At 37.6% G+C, this 18,713-nt stretch overlaps 3 protein-coding genes across 3 annotated transcripts in view; 1 reads left to right on the top strand and 2 right to left on the bottom strand.

Moving 5' to 3' along the window:
• Positions 1-821: 821 nt before the first annotated feature.
• Positions 822-2,802, bottom strand: LOC132544345 (UPF0046 protein C25E10.12-like). The gene is made up of 2 exons (XM_060207929.1): positions 2,177-2,802; positions 822-951 (listed from the first exon to the last, which is right to left on the bottom strand). Exons 1-2 carry the CDS (start codon positions 2,800-2,802, stop codon positions 837-839), a joined length of 741 nt encoding a protein of 246 aa, XP_060063912.1. The 3' UTR covers positions 822-836.
• Positions 2,803-10,531: 7,729 nt separating this feature from the next.
• LOC132544289 (sesquipedalian-1-like) lies at positions 10,532-12,375 on the bottom strand. Its single transcript, XM_060207864.1, has one exon. The coding sequence runs from the start codon at positions 12,119-12,121 to the stop codon at positions 11,324-11,326; it is 798 nt and encodes a 265-aa protein (XP_060063847.1). The 5' UTR covers positions 12,122-12,375; the 3' UTR covers positions 10,532-11,323.
• A 121-nt stretch (positions 12,376-12,496) lies between these two features.
• LOC132544284 (putative phospholipase B-like 2) overlaps positions 12,497-18,713 on the top strand; it is a 28,722-nt gene continuing 22,505 nt past the window's right edge. Inside the window, exons 1-3 of the mRNA XM_060207857.1 lie at positions 12,497-12,690; positions 15,298-15,544; positions 17,549-17,655. Of these exons, the coding sequence (XP_060063840.1) occupies positions 12,497-12,690; positions 15,298-15,544; positions 17,549-17,655 (548 nt within the window). The remainder of the gene's footprint in view (positions 12,691-15,297; positions 15,545-17,548; positions 17,656-18,713) is intronic.

Raw genomic sequence — 18,713 nt, forward strand, 5'->3', positions numbered from 1 at the left:
GTATTTGTGATGATCACAGATTTTATTTTTGATGAATATTGAATACCAAGTGGGCAATGCAGGCCTATTGGGCCTCTTGTTACACAACACAACCATTGTACTAGGCCTTATTGTGCACAATTTGTACAATTCTTGATCTGACTTGTTACAAAATTTATGATACACTCGGATATCAAGTAGCAAAGGTTGTAATTTCTACAATTAAATGTAATTAGCATATTCCTTTTGTTTTGTCATTTATATGTAGCAGTTATTGTGATCATTATTTGTGAAAACGTACGCATGGCAGTGCACTCATATGGTAACACATCACATCAATGTGACACTACACCGAGCCCATATGTCAGAGTTCACCAGGTCAATCTCAAGTGGCACACCACGCCTGCCTCATGTAGAAGGATATCACGCCCGTCTTATTCGACAGTACACACAGACCATATCTGACGTCATAGAATGCCATGCCCGTCTCAGATGGCAGTACGCTATGCCTATCTCATGTAAAAAGGCATCACACCCATCTAGCTTGACAGTACACCAAGCTTATATCTGATGTCACAGTATACCACGCCCACCTCATGTAGGACATTATGGCTTTCTCACTTTGCAGTACATATCTGACAATACAGTATACACCATGTTAATCATAGGCAACACATTCTCAGCCAATCGACTATCAAGCTTATCACTATGCTATGTACTGACAGAGTGAAACATCAATCTCACTTGACAGTATGTATACATAACATCCATTTCGCATCACTGGTAACAGTACACCAAGCCCATATCACATGACAGCACAACTGGCCAGTCACATCCTTTAATCTGTTAAAAGTCCATTATACGTAATAGTCGAACACGTGAATGCTGAGGGCAGCGTTGGAGAAGGTTGTGTTATCAATCTGTTGTTGTCCTGCACTTCCATGCATATGACCAAAACAGTGGAGTTTGGGTCTGAAACAGAAGAATACATCACTGTGGCTATTTTGTTATCTTGTATTTATAGGTATACCCAACACACCATTTCTATCCTTAATTTAGCAGGGGTGTAGAGAAAGTAAAGGTAGTACTGTTTGTTTTTGGAACATTTTCTTCAGGTTGATAACGTCAATAGAATAGAAGTTCTTATAACAGAACTAGTAGAAGATTTGAGTGTGACGTTTTGATGACTACACAGTCACCTTCATCAGACAAATAACCATTGTGGAGCATACAAGCACTGACATACGTAATGTATGAGATGGTAAGGAATCGACCAACTGGTTCAGCTGCACTATAATGCTATGTACACTAAGGCTTTAAACAGTGTGACGAGATGGTAAACAGATTATAGACCAAAAAATACACCAGGTGGCATCCAGGTTATCCCCAGAAACATTCTGATTCCCTCTCGCCTCAGGCTAAGCCTTCCAGACACTTCAATCTCCAGATCATCCCCAGAGACAGTCAGATTCTCTCTCACTTCACACTAAGCCTACAACACCCTTTGCCCTCCAGATCATCCCCAGAATGGTCAGGCTCTTTCTCATCTCAGTCTAAGCCTTCCATACCCTACAACATCCAGGTCATCCCCAGAGACAGGTTAGATTCTCTCCCATCTCAGCCTAAGCCTACCACACCCTACACCTCCACGATCATCCCCAGAGACAGGTTAGATTCTCTCCCATCTCAGCCTAAGCCTACCACACCCTACACCTCCACGATCATCCCCAGAGACAGTCTGATTCCCTCTTGCCTCATCCTTCTACTACATACACCTCCATGATCATCCCTAGAAACAGTCTGGTTCCCTCTTGCCTCATCCTTCTACACCCTACACCTCCACAAACATCCCTAGAGACGGTCTGGTTCCCTCTTGCCTCAGACTAAGCCTTCCACACCCTATGCCTCCACGATCATTCCAAGAGACTGTTTGGTTTTCTTTCACCTCAGCCTAATCCTTCTGCACCCTTCACCCTCTAGATCATCCCCATATAAAGTCAGATTTCTCATCTCTAGTTTAGCCTTCCACACCCTATGTCTTCCAGATCATTCCATAGACTGCCTGACTTTCTCACCTCCATCCTCGCCTCATGCTGTACTTTCTCAACCCTGCCCCTTTAGGATTAGTCTCAGATAAATGTAAGCCAAAAATCCCAACAATCATTTTTTTTCTCTTTTTTCTTGTAGATAAACATACTTGACTCTGTTTAATATAGCGTTCCGTAGTTTTGGACAACCAAGATGACAAAGCCCTTCGTGTGTTTGATGGCAGATATTACATATGTCCCTCCTGTTCCTTCTGAAGGGTGAAAATCCCACTCTTCCCATGTCCCTGATGCCTTGAGGGGGCATGTGTGTCACCAATACATCAGTTGTAGTGGGAATATCATCCCAGTGATGTTCAAACTTTCCCCACTTCCGAACAAAAGCTCGGTTATAAGATCTCCACTTGTAAGCTGTCCATGGTGATCCATAAAAATTAATTCCTTCAATATTAACACCAGAATCTTGTAAATAGGTGACGTTGTGAAGAATCTCTTGAACATCTTCTTGTCTTTGGCCAGCTATTGCCATATCATGATTTCCACCAACAAATATTTTATGTTTGTGAGGAACTTTACTGAAGAAATCATTGATTTGTTCTATATGGCTATCGTAGTCTGGATTCTTGACCAAGCGAGACCAGCCAGTGGTGCAAAAATCACCAGAATGGACGAGTACATCTCCAGCTGGAAGTCTTGGTAGATATTTCTGGTCATGAAACAAATGCGTATCTGACAAGTGAACAATCCTGACTCTCTGATCACCGTCACCAATCTTCATCACATCACTTGCCTCCATATTTCAGCGTGAGCATCCAATAATTATCTGTGACAAAAAAATGTTACATTCAGAATAAACATCAGTATACAGAGAAATTGTGCTTTATTGTTTTATTTGGAACAGAATTAGGAAATCTAGTTTCTATTCATATGAAACTCACACAAGAAAATTTAAATATTTCATTTCATTTCGTTAAAAAAAAAGGGCAATTCCAGTTTCAAGATTTTAATGTAAAATAAAAACGAGTTTGAGATTTCAATAATGGATTCTGAAAAAAAAAATACAGATCCGTGCGATGATACAGACCCCTGTGATAATACAGACCCCAGTGATGATACAGACCTCTGTAATGATACAGACCCCTGTGATGATACAGACCCCTGTGATGATACAGACCCCTGTGATAATACAGACACCTGTGATAATACAGACCCCTGTGATGATACAGACACCTGTAATCATACAGACCCCTGTGATCATACAGACCCCTGTGATCATACAGACCTCTGTGATAATACAGACCCCTGTGATGATACAGACCTCTGTGATGATACAGACCTATGTGATAATACAGACCCCTGTGATAATACAGACCTATGTGATGATACAGACCCCTGTGATATTACAGACCCCTGTTATTATACAGGGCTATGTGATAATACAGACCTCTGTGATAATACAGACCCCTGTGATGATGCAGAACTCTGTGATGATACAGACCCCTGTGATGATACAGAACTCTGTGATGATACAGACCCCTGTGATATTACAGACCCCTGTTATTATACAGGGCTATGTGATGATACAGACCTGTGTGATAATACAGACCCCTGTGATAATACAGACCTATGTGATGATACAGACCCCTGTGATATTACAGACCCCTGTTATTATACAGGGCTATGTGATGATACAGAGCCCTGTGATAACACAGACCCCTGTTATTATACAGGGCTATGTGATGATACAGACCTGTGTGATAATACAGACCCCTGTGATAATACAGACCTATGTGATGATACAGACCCCTGTGATATTACAGACCCCTGTTATTATACAGGGCTATGTGATGATACAGACCCCTGTGATAACACAGACCCCTGTTATTATACAGGGCTATGTGATGATACAGACCCCTGTGATATTACAGACCCCTGTTATTATACAGGGCTATGTGATGATACAGACCCCTGTGATATTACAGACCCCTGTTATTATACAGACCTATGTGATGATACAGACCCCTGTTATTATACAGACCTATGTGATGATACAGACCCCTGTGATATTACAGACCCCTGTTATTATACAGGGCTATGTGATGATACAGAGCCCTGTGATATTACAGACCCCTGTTATTATACAGGGCTATGTGATGATACAGACCCCTGTGATATTACAGACCCCTGTTATTATACAGGGCTATGTATGTGATATTACAGACCCCTGTTATTATACAGGGCTATGTGATGATACAGACCCCTGTGATATTACAGACCCCTGTTATTATACAGGGCTATGTGATGATACAGACCCCTGTTATTATACAGGGCTATGTGATGATACAGACCCCTGTGATATTACAGACCCCTGTTATTATACAGGGCTATGTGATGATACAGACCCCTGTGATATTACAGACCCCTGTTATTATACAGGGCTATGTGATGATACAGACCCCTGTGATATTACAGACCCCTGTTATTATACAGGGCTATGTGATGATACAGAGCCCTGTGATAACACAGACCCCTGTTATTATACAGGGCTATGTGATGATACAGACCCCTGTGATATTACAGACCCCTGTTATTATACAGGGCTATGTGATGATACAGACCCCTGTGATATTACAGACCCCTGTTATTATACAGGGCTATGTGATGATACAGACCCCTGTGATATTACAGACCCCTGTTATTATACAGGGCTATGTGATAATACAGAGCCCTGTGATATTACAGACCCCTGTTATTATACAGGGCTATGTGATGATACAGACCCCTGTGATATTACAGACCCCTGTTATTATACAGGGCTATGTGATGATACAGACCCCTGTGATATTACAGACCCCTGTTATTATACAGGGCTATGTGATGATACAGACCCCTGTGATATTACAGACCCCTGTTATTATACAGGGCTATGTGATGATACAGACCCCTGTGATATTACAGACCCTGTGATATTACTGACCCCTTATTATACAGGGCTATGTGATGATACAGACCCCTGTGATATTACAGACCCCTGTTATTATACAGGGCTATGTGATGATACAGAGCCCTGTGATATTACAGACCCCTGTTATTATACAGGGCTATGTGATGATACAGAGCCCTGTGATATTACAGACCCCTGTTATTATACAGGGCTCTGTCGATAGCAAATTCAATCACTATGATAATGTAACTTTTTCGAATAGTACAGATCCCTGTGTTAAACAGATGTCTGCTATAATGTAATTACATGTGATGAAATCACAAGTCCCTGTGATAAAACATATCATCTATAGCATCCTGTTCAAATGATAAAATTGATTGGATTATTGTGGTATCTCCGGAACCTAAAAAACCATCATGATCAGTAACCCGGGTAAACAGTGACATAGATACCGGAAGTAAAATAATGCCACCATGTTGTTTACATTAGTAACACGTGGGCACGTGTTAGCTGTACCTTTGAATCAAGTTAACGTACCTGTTTCGTTTTATCAAGTGTTCCCCGAGTCTTGTCTTTTTACAGATATCAAAACTTTGACTGAAAATTTTGTATGAGGGTGTTGATCACATGACTTCAGTAGTTATTTTTAGACATGACTATATCGATGAAATCGAGGCCCAGCACTGACAGAATTTCCCGATATTTATCATTGTGATTTTAGGTTTTGTGTAAACTATTGATACAATTTTATTCTGTGGCCTAGTTTTAAGTCTATTTTAACTGATTTGATTAATTTTTCCCGACTTTTGGTCAGAGTTCAAAAGGTAACAAAAAAAAACATTACAAGGAGAATTAATTAATCCGCAAGCAGTGTGACTACATGGTATATTGAGACATGTTCTGATTTGTATGTAAAGTAGGCCACTTTCAGCTGTACTTGGTTGATTTATCAAAAAACATATTATTATCAAAATATTATTGTGGCTGTTGAGAGAAAGTTTACATTCTGTACAAATCACCTCAAAAAGGGGGACACATGCGTAAACGAATGAGAAAACCCAAATATAGAAGTAAAGTGTCATTTCGTGGTAAATTCTGAGAGTCATTACTATGGTTTTGCCGAGTTTGCAAAACTATTCTCAAAGTAGGACTCACCTATTAAGCCGTATCTATTAAGTTTTTTTTTTCAAAGTTTACAGTCCAAATTCTCTGGGGTACAACCCCTCACTTATCCAGCTGTATCTCTTCAGATTTTCTCAAGGTTTTTAGTCCAAATTCTCTGACGTAGAATTCACTTTCAATGTATAATCCTCACACCAGCAGTCATTTTGTTTTTCTGAAGGCCACTAGCAGTCATTTTATATATCTGATGGCCACCAGCAGTCATTTTGTATATCTGATGGCCACCAGCAGTCATTTTGTATATCTGATGACCACCAAGTCATTTTGTATTTCTGATGGCCAACAAGTCATTTTGTATATCTGATGGCCACTACCAGTCATTTTGTATATCTGATGGCCAACAAGTCATTTTGTATATCTAATGGCCACCAAGTCATTTTGTATATCTGATGGCCAACAAGTCATTTTATATATCTGATGGCCACCAAGTCATTTTGTTTTTCTGATGGCCACCAGCAGTCATTTTGTATATCTGATGGCCACCAGCAGCCGTTTTGTATATCTGATGGCCAACAAGTCATTTTGTATTTCTGATGGCCAACAAGTCATTTTGTATATCTAATGGCCACCAAGTCATTTTGTATATCTGATGGCCAACAAGTCATTTTATATATCTGATGGCCACCAAGTCATTTTGTATATCTGATGGCCAACAAGTCATTTTGTTTTTCTGATGGCCACCAGCAGTCATTTTGTATATCTGATGGCCACCAAGTCATTTTGTTTTTCTGATGGCCACCAGCAGTCATTTTGTATATCTGATGGCCATCAGCAGTCATTTTGTATATCTGATGGCCACCATGTCATTTTATATATCTGATGGCCAACAAGTGATTTTGTATATCTGATGGCCACCAAGTCATTTTGTATATCTAATGGCCACCAAGTCATTTTGTATATCTGATGGTCACCAGCAGTCATTTTGTATATCTGATGGCCACCAGCAGTCATTTTGTATATCTGATGGCCACCAGCAGTCATTTTGTATATCTGATGGCCAACAAGTGATTTTGTATATCTGATGGCCACCAAGTCATTTTGTATATCTGATGGCCACCAAGTCATTTTGTATATCTAATGGCCACCAAGTCATTTTGTATATCTGATGGTCACCAGCAGTCATTTTGTATATCTGATGGCCACCATGTCATTTTGTATATCTGATGGCCACTAGCAGTCATTTTGTATATCTGATGGCCACCAAGTCATTTTATATTTCTGATGGCCACCAAGTCATTTTGTATATCTGATGGCCACCAAGTCATTTTGTATATCTGATGGCCACCAAGTCATTTTGTATATCTGATGGCCACCAAGTCATTTTGTATATCTGATAGCCACCAGCAGTCATTTAGTATATCTGATGGCCACCAGAAGTCATTTTGTATATCTGATGGCCACCAGCAGCCATTTTGTATATCTGATGGTCACCAGCAGTCATTTTGTATTTCTGATGGCCACTAGCAGTCATTTTGTATATCTGATGGCCACCAAGTCATTTTGTATATCTGATGGCCACCAGCAGTCATTTTGTATATCTGATGGTCACCAGCAGTCATTTTGTATATCTGATGGCCACTAGCAGTCATTTTGTATATCTGATGGCCACTAGCAGTCATTTTGTATATCTGATGGCCACCAAGTCATTTTGTATATCTGATGGCCACTAGCAGTCATTTTGTATATCTGATGGCCACCAAGTCATTTTGTATATCTGATGGTCACCAGCAGTCATTTTGTATATCTGATGGCCACCAGCAGCCGTTTTGTATATCTGATGGCCAACAAGTCATTTTGTATATCTGATGGCCACCAAGTCATTTCGTATATCTGATGGCCACCATGTCATTTTGTATATCTGATGGCCACCAAGTCATTTTGTATACCTGATGGCCACCATGTCATTTTGTATATCTGATGGCCACCAAGTCATTTTGTATATCTGATGGCCACCAGCAGTCATTTTGTATATCTGATGGCCACCAGCAGTCAAGTATGTGATTACTGTCAATCTGCCATCCTAAACTAATGATTTTAGCCAAGTTTGATTTATTGCATTTGAAACTTTATCTCAGGTGATCTACTAAACAAGACTCCCATGGACCTTAATGGTCATTTAACTATAAATATATATGATAGAGGCTCAATGGGCCTGTATTCCTCTACTGTTCAGCAGCTTACACTGAAGACTTTGCCTGTTCATCATATGAAAACTTGAAATCTCAAGCATGCTACAACACAAATATCATGACCCAGGACCTCTTGCTGCAGAACAAATCATAAGTTCTCAAAATGTTTGACAAGTGATTTTGAAAGTAGGTCATAGTTAATCATTTGTTTAAATATGGTAGCCCCTCATCCTGTTAGGTTACAGAACCAATATTGATAGCTTGGACATCTTGGTTATCATCAAGTTTCTGTTTAAAAACTTTTGACATGTTTGGCCCCTTGACCTGGACAGTGGATTAAGATCATTCATTTGAACAAACTTGGTACTCCATCATATCCTAGCATGCTACAGTACCAATATCAGCACACTGGATCTTTTGGTTATTGAGAAGTTGTTTAAAGACTATAACACATTTGATCCCAGTGACCTTAAAAATATGTCAAGGCCATTTATTTAAAAAAGTCTTTCATCCCAGCATGCTACAAGCCTAATATCAGCACCCTCAGCATTTTGGTTTTCTTATTTCAATGCATTTGACTCCTGTGACCTTCAGAGTGAATCAAGGTCATTCATCCCAGCATACAACAGGTCCAATATCAGCACTCTTTGGCAGTTTGATTATTAAGAAGAAGTCCTTTAAATGGTACTATAGTGATATAAACAAGCAAGTAGTCAAGGTCTCTATGTTTTAAATATGTATATATAAATAAATCAAGACTTTTAATATAAATGATTTATTAAATTTACTAGAATAACAGAGGTGTTGACATGATGGTTACATCTGTGATTTTAATCTTATAAATCATCACTTTCTATAAGCATTCATGATGACAGTTTGGTATATTGATACTCTGTATCGCATGATGATACATATAAATATCCACGAACAAGTTATTCCCAATCACAAAGATGTATTCAATGTATTAGAAACAGCATAACAGTCAATTACATGTACTTGTCAACAACATTTGTACAGTACCATTGTGACGGTCTACATTATAGATAACTAATGCAGGTTGTAGTTGGTTCTCAAAAAAAAAAGAAAACCTTCACTATTTTACTTCAACATTTAGACCTTCATATCCAAGGAATGGAAGTTATTGAACAACAAGAAATGTAAGGGAGACAAAACATTTTCTTATCAATTATTACAATGCCCATTGATAAAATTTGACATTAATATATGGCTGTCTTTTAATAACTTTTAATTACTTAATGATTGTATATTTCTGAATTCTATAGAAAATATTGAAATTCAGGTAATTAAGTTTAATTTGTTAACTTAACATTTATTTCATGTAGAAGTCTATTTAAAAGCTTCAATATAATAAAATTGAACTACCATGATTGAGTAAAAAAAAATATATATACATACATATATTTAAGTACAAAATGCTATATAAGTAATACATTTAGCGTATATATATATATATATATATCGGTATATATAACAATTTGACATAAACTTTCATTCTATTTTGTCATTTGTCTTTGAATCTACCCTTAAATGAATACAAGTAGGTAATGAACTTCTGAAAATGTAACAAAAAGTATTGCAGTATCACATCAGTTTCGGCTACATCTATAAATAAGAGATCTCAGAGGGTTTTAAAGTTGGTGCCAAACATGGCTGGTCTTTATATGTTCTTAATTTGGACTGTTTCCCTTTTTATATACCTACTAATATTCTTTCCTCTGTGTTTGCTCGATCTATGAAATTTGAAATTTTTCTTCAGGAACAGCAATGATGTTTTGTTTTTCTAATCAGTCCCAAAGTCAAGCAGACAAACCCGGGACAAATATCAAATTTTATGGCGCCAAAATATCCGTATCAGATATTTAATTTTTTCTTATCAGTCCCAAAATCAAACATGCACAATTAGCGATCATGGGAATCCAGATACAAAATATGAGAAAGATGATTTCAGTACAACTAAAGAAACAGGGATAACAACAATTGCTTACAGATGGAGGGACGGACAACGGATGAACTGCCCACCATCTGATGATGAAGGGAGACAACACAATATTTCCCCAATTTAGGCTCCACCTGTTAACACAAAGCCTTAAGGAAGACAACACTTAATTGCTCCAGTTTCGGCCCAAGTACCAAGGCAGACAACACTATATTGCTCCAGTTTGGGCTCCAGCTGTAAACACCAAGTGAGACAACACTATATTGCTAGGCAGACACAACACTATATTGCAACATTATATTGCTCCATTTTGGGCTCTATCTGTATTAGCAACAAAGGGAGACAAATCATTATCATCCCATTTTGGATAATAATGAAGGAAACACTTTTCTATTAATTATAAGAAAATTCAATTAAAATTTCAACTGTTCAGGACAAGCCAAATAAGACTTATCACTCATTTCAGGAAATATGACCCCTTTACTTTTGTGGAGATCTGTATAACCGAATCCTGACCATATAAATGTTGAATTCCCAAGTGTCGGTACCCTGGCCCTAATCATAGATGCACTGCAACAAAACAAAAACGTAGCCAATACTAATCTGATGATCTCAGTGGGAAAACCTCTCCAGAGGCCTTACCCTAGGACAATCTCCATAGAAACTAATCCTCACCCACGGACATCTCCACAGAGACCATTCCTCACACAGGGACAACCTCTCTCAAGCCAATCCTGACCCCAAGGGCAATCTCCCAAGACAAACAATCATCACCCAAGGACAATTTCTCTAGAGATTTGAATCCTTACCCTAGGACAATTTCCGTACAGAGTGGCCCTCTTCCAGCAACAACCTCTCTTGAGATCACTCCTTCATAGGCACCCAGGGGCAACCTCCCTATATACCAATCCTTACCCAGGCCCGAGTTACAACATCCATAGAGACCAATCCTCACCCAGGCCTGAGTTACAACATTCCTATAGACCATTCCTTACACATGGCCATGCTTTAGGGACAATCTTCCCACAAGCAAACGACCCACAATATTAATTTTTGAGATAGTCTAGGAAGAAATTATAAATTGAAGCTATAAAATGTCAGGAGAGAGCAACAGAGAGTTCCTGGTCATGGCACCAGTTCTCCATAGCTCACTTAGGCACTGTATTTGTGTTCCATATTCCTCGTGTAGTTCTATAAAACTTTTGTGGTTCACTTCAGCAGAATCATCGTAATAATCATTAACCAAGTCCACAACTTGTCCTGACTTTGCCCCGCCTGATTCTAATATATCATTAGCTGAAGAATTAAAAGGATTGAATCTCTGGTTACTTATTCTTCCTTGGGGACTAATGGAAGCATTCTCATCCACTGTTAATCCTAATATGTCATGATAACTAGAATCATCAGCTGAGTAGGAGATTTTCTGGTACTGGGAATGCACCATCTTACTATCTCGTTTGGCCTGCTCCACGAGTCGCTGCTGTGTCTCAGAATTCATTTCCTCTATCTGTTGTTGCAGATCTGCAACCATCAACTTCATGTAGTCATAACTTGCACATGCTAACACTTTCATCCATGCTTCCATTTCTTCCTGCGAGTCTGCTGCTAATGTGTAAGTACGGGAGTGACTTCCTGGAAATACAATCTGGAAAGTAAATCCATCTGTGTTCTCTGCGAGTTCTATTGTACATCCTTCCAGGACTACCACGCCAATTGGTTCTTTATCTGTCCTTCTCTCATAGTAAAAAAAAAGATTTCCTTTTAACACAAACCATCGCTTCTGGAACCCCTTATTGAGCTCACCTCTCTTAAGTAATGGACCTTCTTTATCAGCGGGTGCCCCAGACGAGGCGAATTTCACTAAACTTTTCTCGTTGATTTTCATATTTCACAAAAGTTCTGGCATGTTATGTTTCTGATCATTATAACATTAGTGCACTGGACTGCTTTGTGCATTAATCACATCCTGTTAACATGTCAGCAGCTGACAGTGTTGTCCTTCAAATCATCACAGCTTTTAGCTACATCACATGAGATGCAATCATCCCGTTATCAGTGAAACAATCATGCTAATTATGTTATCTTCTGTGGGGCAACACCTAGGTCAGGTGAGCAAATATATACTAATGGTGCAGACGTCAAAACCCAACACAGGAGAGTCTATGTAATTTTCGGAACATTTCTTGTTTTGAAATTGAAAGATATGAGTAAAGCAGGAGAAGTCCGAATGCATATTTGATAGGTCATGTGACTGGCCAAAATGGCGGACATGCTAGTTTTAGGTTTGTGTTGCGTGATTTTCGTAGCCGTGTGCACTGGCAGAGAACTTTCAACTACCTCCGTGGCATACGTATCCTATGACAGTAATGGTCACAAATACTCAATTACCGGCAAAACCGAGCCGGGCAATTTTGTTGCTAAAGGTGTTTTTCGTAATGAAGTGAACACTACAGGGTAAGTCACAATTGTAGATCGATACATCATTAACGCATCAGTTTCGGACCCCTCGCAAGATGAAGAATCATTGACCAAAACTATGCTACTTCGACGAATTTCATTTTAATGAATGCATACATGTATTGTATTGTGTTCATATTATGATGTTTATTCAGTAAACTGCGTAGCATCAGTATTCCACCACCAAAAAGATGTCCACAGATACTACCAGTACAAATGTCTCACCAGGTTTGCGGAAATACGACTTAAGTTTCATTTTCCGCTTACATCACTCAATCATATAGTGATTCTTTAGTTAGCCTACTGTGCACTTCTAGGCCACTGTAAATGTACAGCATCAGGTCATCATTAGAAAGGAAATGACATTTTGGTGTAGAAATCTTCAAAATAAGATCATGTTAAGTGAGAAGAATTAAAGCAAAACTGCAAAAATATACATAGATAATTCATTGTTCCATGGATAGGTATTGCCATTTATACTCTTCCTATCCCAGACACTGGGATGTAAACCACCTGTAATTAGCCTAACCCCTCACATGGGATGCCAAAGCCTGGTGATTAGAAAATGAATTCACACAGTCAATTATTGATATGCCTCTGATTATAATTGAGTTCATCACTTCAAACACAAAAACAAGAAGAAGCCTTATCTGTAAACATCTTAGCTTTCAGTTTAATCTGTTGGTTAAGTATAAACGAATCAGAATTAAAGTGGAATGAAAAATCTGGGTTTCAGCATTCATCATATTAAGAATGTTAAAAAAAATGGCAAGTGATTATGATAATTAATAACTGATCTGAATTTGAGATGAAAAGAATGAAAACTTGATGCACAAAAGGTCATTTTGAATTATTCATTTCTTTTAATTCATTGAAAGACGAAAAAAAGTTTCTTGAAAAGATCTAAATGACAAGTATTTCAATCTCTAATTATGAATATAAGCTGTTTTCATTTACAAATTTTTGTTTATAATTTCTCACAATCTCTTTTATTCCAATTTTCATAAAGCTTTAATCAATATTTCACATATAAATGAAAGTCAAATCTATCCTTTTCTTCTCTTGTACAATTAATTTGTTTAAACTTCAATGTTATCCTTTGAAATTTTATAATTAATATTAGTATATATCTAAATATTCATAATTAATTCTGCTTATTTTTCTCAACTCAAACTACACAAAGTATCCAAAAGTACTTGAAGTCTTATACTATATGTACATTGTAAGTTGTTATTTCAATTACTGTTAATTATAATATTTAACCAGGATGAAAGAAAGACAAATTTACTAAAAGTTGCAAGACTGAGATTTTCCACCTATCTTGTTACTGAAATCAGACTTTTTCCACAAAATACCATCCATGCATTATGACCAATTTTGTCCCCATTTATCCTTGCAATGAACAGGTAAGCAACAGTTAACATAGTCTCTTTAATTTTTATACCACATGCACTTGAAGTTATGCTGTGTAGGGCATTCATTGTATGTCATTCTGTCCATCAAGCATCAACTTTTCCATTTAAACAACTTCTTCTCAACTCAGTAACAAAATGATCCAGGGAACTGATATAGGGTCTGTAGCATGATGGGCTACCAAATTTGTTCAAGTCAATGACCTTGACCTTCATTCAATGTCAACATCAAGTTATGACCTTGAAAGACTTTTAAGATCACAGAGGTAAAATGTGTTGAAATATCTAAAATCAAAATCTCCAAAGATCTGATATTGGGCTTGTAGGGTCCTGGTATAAAAAGCCACCTACCACATTTGTTCAAAAGAATGACCTTGACCGACTTTAAACATCATAGGAGTTGGTTAAATCAGTTGAGAATCTGCAAACAACTTCTTCTGAATAACAAAAAGGCCTAGGGTACTATAATTGGACCTTTAAAATACTAGTATAAAGAGTTTCCAAGTTTATTTAGTTTATTTTGGATGATATTGCCCCTTTTTTAAGGTCAAAGTGGACGAATGTTTTAAATTCTGTAAATTACTTGTTATTAACCAAATATTTAGGGTGTTTATATTGGACCTGTAACATGCTTGGATGAAGGGCTACTAAGTTTGTTCACTTAAATTACCACAACCTACTGTCAATGTGATGGGTCCAGTGTTGTGAATTTTTTCTTACCATTAGCCCCAGGATCATGGTTTTAAGGTAGTTGCTTGTTTGAGGAATGTGTTTCCAAGTTTGCAGAAACTGACTTAAAGAGCTTTGTAAGTTGCAGAAGAGGTGAGCCTGTTGGACCTTTTGTTGTTATTTGTTTGTTTTTACAAGTAAGCCATAAATGTATTTCTATGTTGGCATTTTTCATACTAAATGTGTTCAAACAGAGATCTCATTAAATGATATACAATCTGTAGGTTACTTAGATTATAATTTAATGCAAAAATGAGAAAAGTAGTTTAAAGTGAATATTTATCAATATAGAATTTGCATGCATTGGCTTTCATAAAAAAAATCTTCAAGATGGACAGTGCCATATGGTAAGTTTTTATAAGTTATTATATAACTATCACCTTTTACCTGCATGCTTGATATAATTTTTCTTCCACTTTGTTTGCAGCATGCTAGGAAGCTAATATAATCTTATACATGGCAGATGGTCTTTCCTGGAAGTGACAACATCAGAAGGATACAGTGATGAGGTTCAGGCATACGCAGCTGGTTTGGTGGAAGGCTATCTTACTGCTAACTTTATTCAGATGCAGTGGTTCAACACAATAGAAGGTTACTGTGAGAAACCCTACACAGCTTACTGTACACGTCTGCAATCCTACCTTCAACAAAATCTTGACTGGATGAACGAGATGATAACGAAATCCACATCTGATCCATACTGGAAACAGGTAATGTTACCTACAAAAACTCCCAGGTTAATACAGGACACAAACAGGTAATGTTACCTACAAACACTCCCAGGCTAATACAGGACATAAACAGGTAATGTTACCTACAAAAACTCCCAGGTTAATACAGGACACAAACAGGTAATGTTACCTACAAACACTCCCAGGTTAATACAGGACATCAACAGGTAATGTAACCTACAAACACTCCCAGGTTAATACAGGACATAAACAGGTAATGTTACCTACAAAAACTCCCAGGTTACTACAGGACATAAACAGGTAATATTATCTACAAACACTCCCAGGTTACTATCGGACATAAACAGGTAATGTTACCTACAAAAACTCCCAGGTTAATACAGGACACAAACAGGTAATGTTACCTACAAACACTCCCAGGTTAATACAGGACATACACAGGTAATGTTACCTACAAACACTCCCAGGTTAATACAGGACATAAACAGGTAATGTTACCTACAAAAACTCCCAGGTTAATACAGGACACAAACAGGTAATGTTACCTACAAACACTCCCAGGTTAATACAGGACATCAACAGGTAATGTAACCTACAAACACTCCCAGGTTAATACAGGACATAAACAGGTAATGTTACCTACAAAAACTCCCAGGTTACTACAGGACATAAACAGGTAATATTATCTACAAACACTCCCAGGTTACTATCGGACATAAACAGGTAATGTTACCTACAAAAACTCCCAGGTTAATACAGGACACAAACAGGTAATGTTACCTACAAACACTCCCAGGTTAATACAGGACATACACAGGTAATGTTACCTACAAAAACTCCCAGGTTAATACGGGACACAAACAGGTAATGTTACCTACAAACACTCCCAGGTTAATACAGGACATACACAGGTAATGTTACCTACAAACACTCCCAGGTTAATACAGGACACAAACAGGTAATGTTACCTACAAACACTCCCAGGTTAATACAGGACACAAACAGGTAATGTTACCTACAAACACTCCCAGGTTAATACAGGACATACACATGTTATGTTACCTACAAACACTCCCAGGTTAATACAGGACACAAACAGGTAATGTTACCTACAAACACTCCCAGGTTAATACAGGACATAAACAGGTAATGTTACCTACAAACACTCCCAGGTTAATACAGGACATACACAGGTAATGTTACCTACAAACACTCCCAGGTTAATACAGGACACAAACAGGTAATGTTACCTACAAACACTCCCAGGTTAATACAGGACATAAACAGTTAATGTTACCTACAAAAACTCCCAGATTAATACAGGACATACACAGGTAATGTTATGTACAAAAACTCCCAGGTTACTACAGGACATAAACAGGTAATGTTATCTACAAAAACTCCCAGGTTACTACAGGACATACACAGGTAGTGTTATCTACAAAAACTCCCAGGTTAATACAGGACATAAACAGGTAATGTTATCTACAAAAACTCCCAGGTTAATACAGGACATAAACAGTTAATGTTACCTACAAAAACTCCCAGGTTAATACAGGACATAAACAGTTAATGTTACCTACAAAAACTCCCAGGTTACTACAGGACATAAACAGGTAATGTTATCTACAAAAACTCCCAGGTTACTACAGGACATACACAGGTAGTGTTATCTACAAAAACTCCCAGGTTAATACAGGACATAAACAGGTAATGTTATCTACAAAAACTCCCAGGTTAATACAGGACATAAACAGTTAATGTTACCTACAAAAACTCCCAGGTTAATACAGGACATAAACAGTTAATGTTACCTACAAAAACTCCCAGGTTAATACAGGACATATACAGGTAATGTTATCTACAAAAACTCCCAGGTTAATACAGGACATAAACAGGTAATGTTACCTACAAAAACTCCCAGGTTACTACAGGACATACACAGGTAATGTTACCTACAAAAAACTCCAGTGTTTGTTTTTACCCACAGGAACATGTGACATCTCTGTCTTATTTCTACAGGTGAAGCTCTATTTGTTACAAGTGAGTGGGCTATCCAGTGGTTATTTTTACCCACAGGAACATGTGATCGGTCAGCCTACAACTAACCTTGACCCCATGGGAATATAGTAAGTATGCTTTCACATAATAATTCTTGTCTATTTTAGTAAGATTGCGACCAATCTCTTTCTGTATATTAATAGAGTAAATTTATTTTCCTGTGGTCAATGGTTCGTCTCTTGTATGTCGTTAAACAATTCTTATTATTGTTAATTCTTATAAAGGATCATTCTTTCTCCAATTTCTTTATTTTTTGATTCCTAGTAATGAAAGAGTGTTATGGCTATTTCTTGAGAAGGTATACATGAATCTTTCTCAAATCTGATATTTCGATTCTCCTTGGTCTTAGTTGTGACTTTCTGATATTGGGACTGATCAGAAAAAAATAGCTGTCAGACAGTGATCCTGTATTTTGACAATGATAGTTTGTTATCTCTATTTCTTGGGAAACACTTGATGGAAATTTCTCAAACTTCACATTTTTCCATTGTCTCATAACTCCCTGTTGTGCCCATTTAATTTTGAAGCTGGTTGTGAAAACAGAAGGGTGGACAGTCCTCCATTTTGTATTTTGATAGTTGAGATTTATATTTGCTATCTCTTGAGATGTATTGAAATTTCTCAGACTTGATGTGTAGATTCCCCTTAGTCTTAAGTTATGCTGCTCAAGAAAATAAAATTTAGGATTTTGTCAGTTAAGTTTGTTTATCACTATTCCTTTAGACCTTCCTGTTTATCTTTAATGTCATATGTAGGATGTTCTTATTATCAAATGATTAAGGTTAAAGAAAAGGGAAAGAAAGGAAAAAGTAGAGAAAAGATCAGTCTTGTGTAGAATCAATAAATCATCAAATGGTGGGCACGAGGATCCCTCTGGGATGGCTGGTTATTTTCAGTTGAATGATATTTGGCCGTGTTGCACATAAAGGGAAAGAGGTACCAGTTTTGTAGAATCACTCCTCCTAGAGTTTGTGATCTAGAAGCTTGAAACTTTGTAGGAAGTTTATATATATGTTGAAGATGTGTACCTATTAATTTAGGATTTATTGCGGACATTTTTTCTTGATTTTCCCAGCTTTGGAACTTAGTCATTTTCAACAGTCTGGCGTGGAAAATCCAAGATGGC

This window comes from Ylistrum balloti, unplaced genomic scaffold (genome assembly GCF_031769215.1).
Source record: "Ylistrum balloti isolate Yb309-2 unplaced genomic scaffold, AGI_CSIRO_Ybal_v1 Utg369790, whole genome shotgun sequence".
Lineage (NCBI taxonomy): Eukaryota > Metazoa > Mollusca > Bivalvia > Pectinida > Pectinidae > Ylistrum > Ylistrum balloti.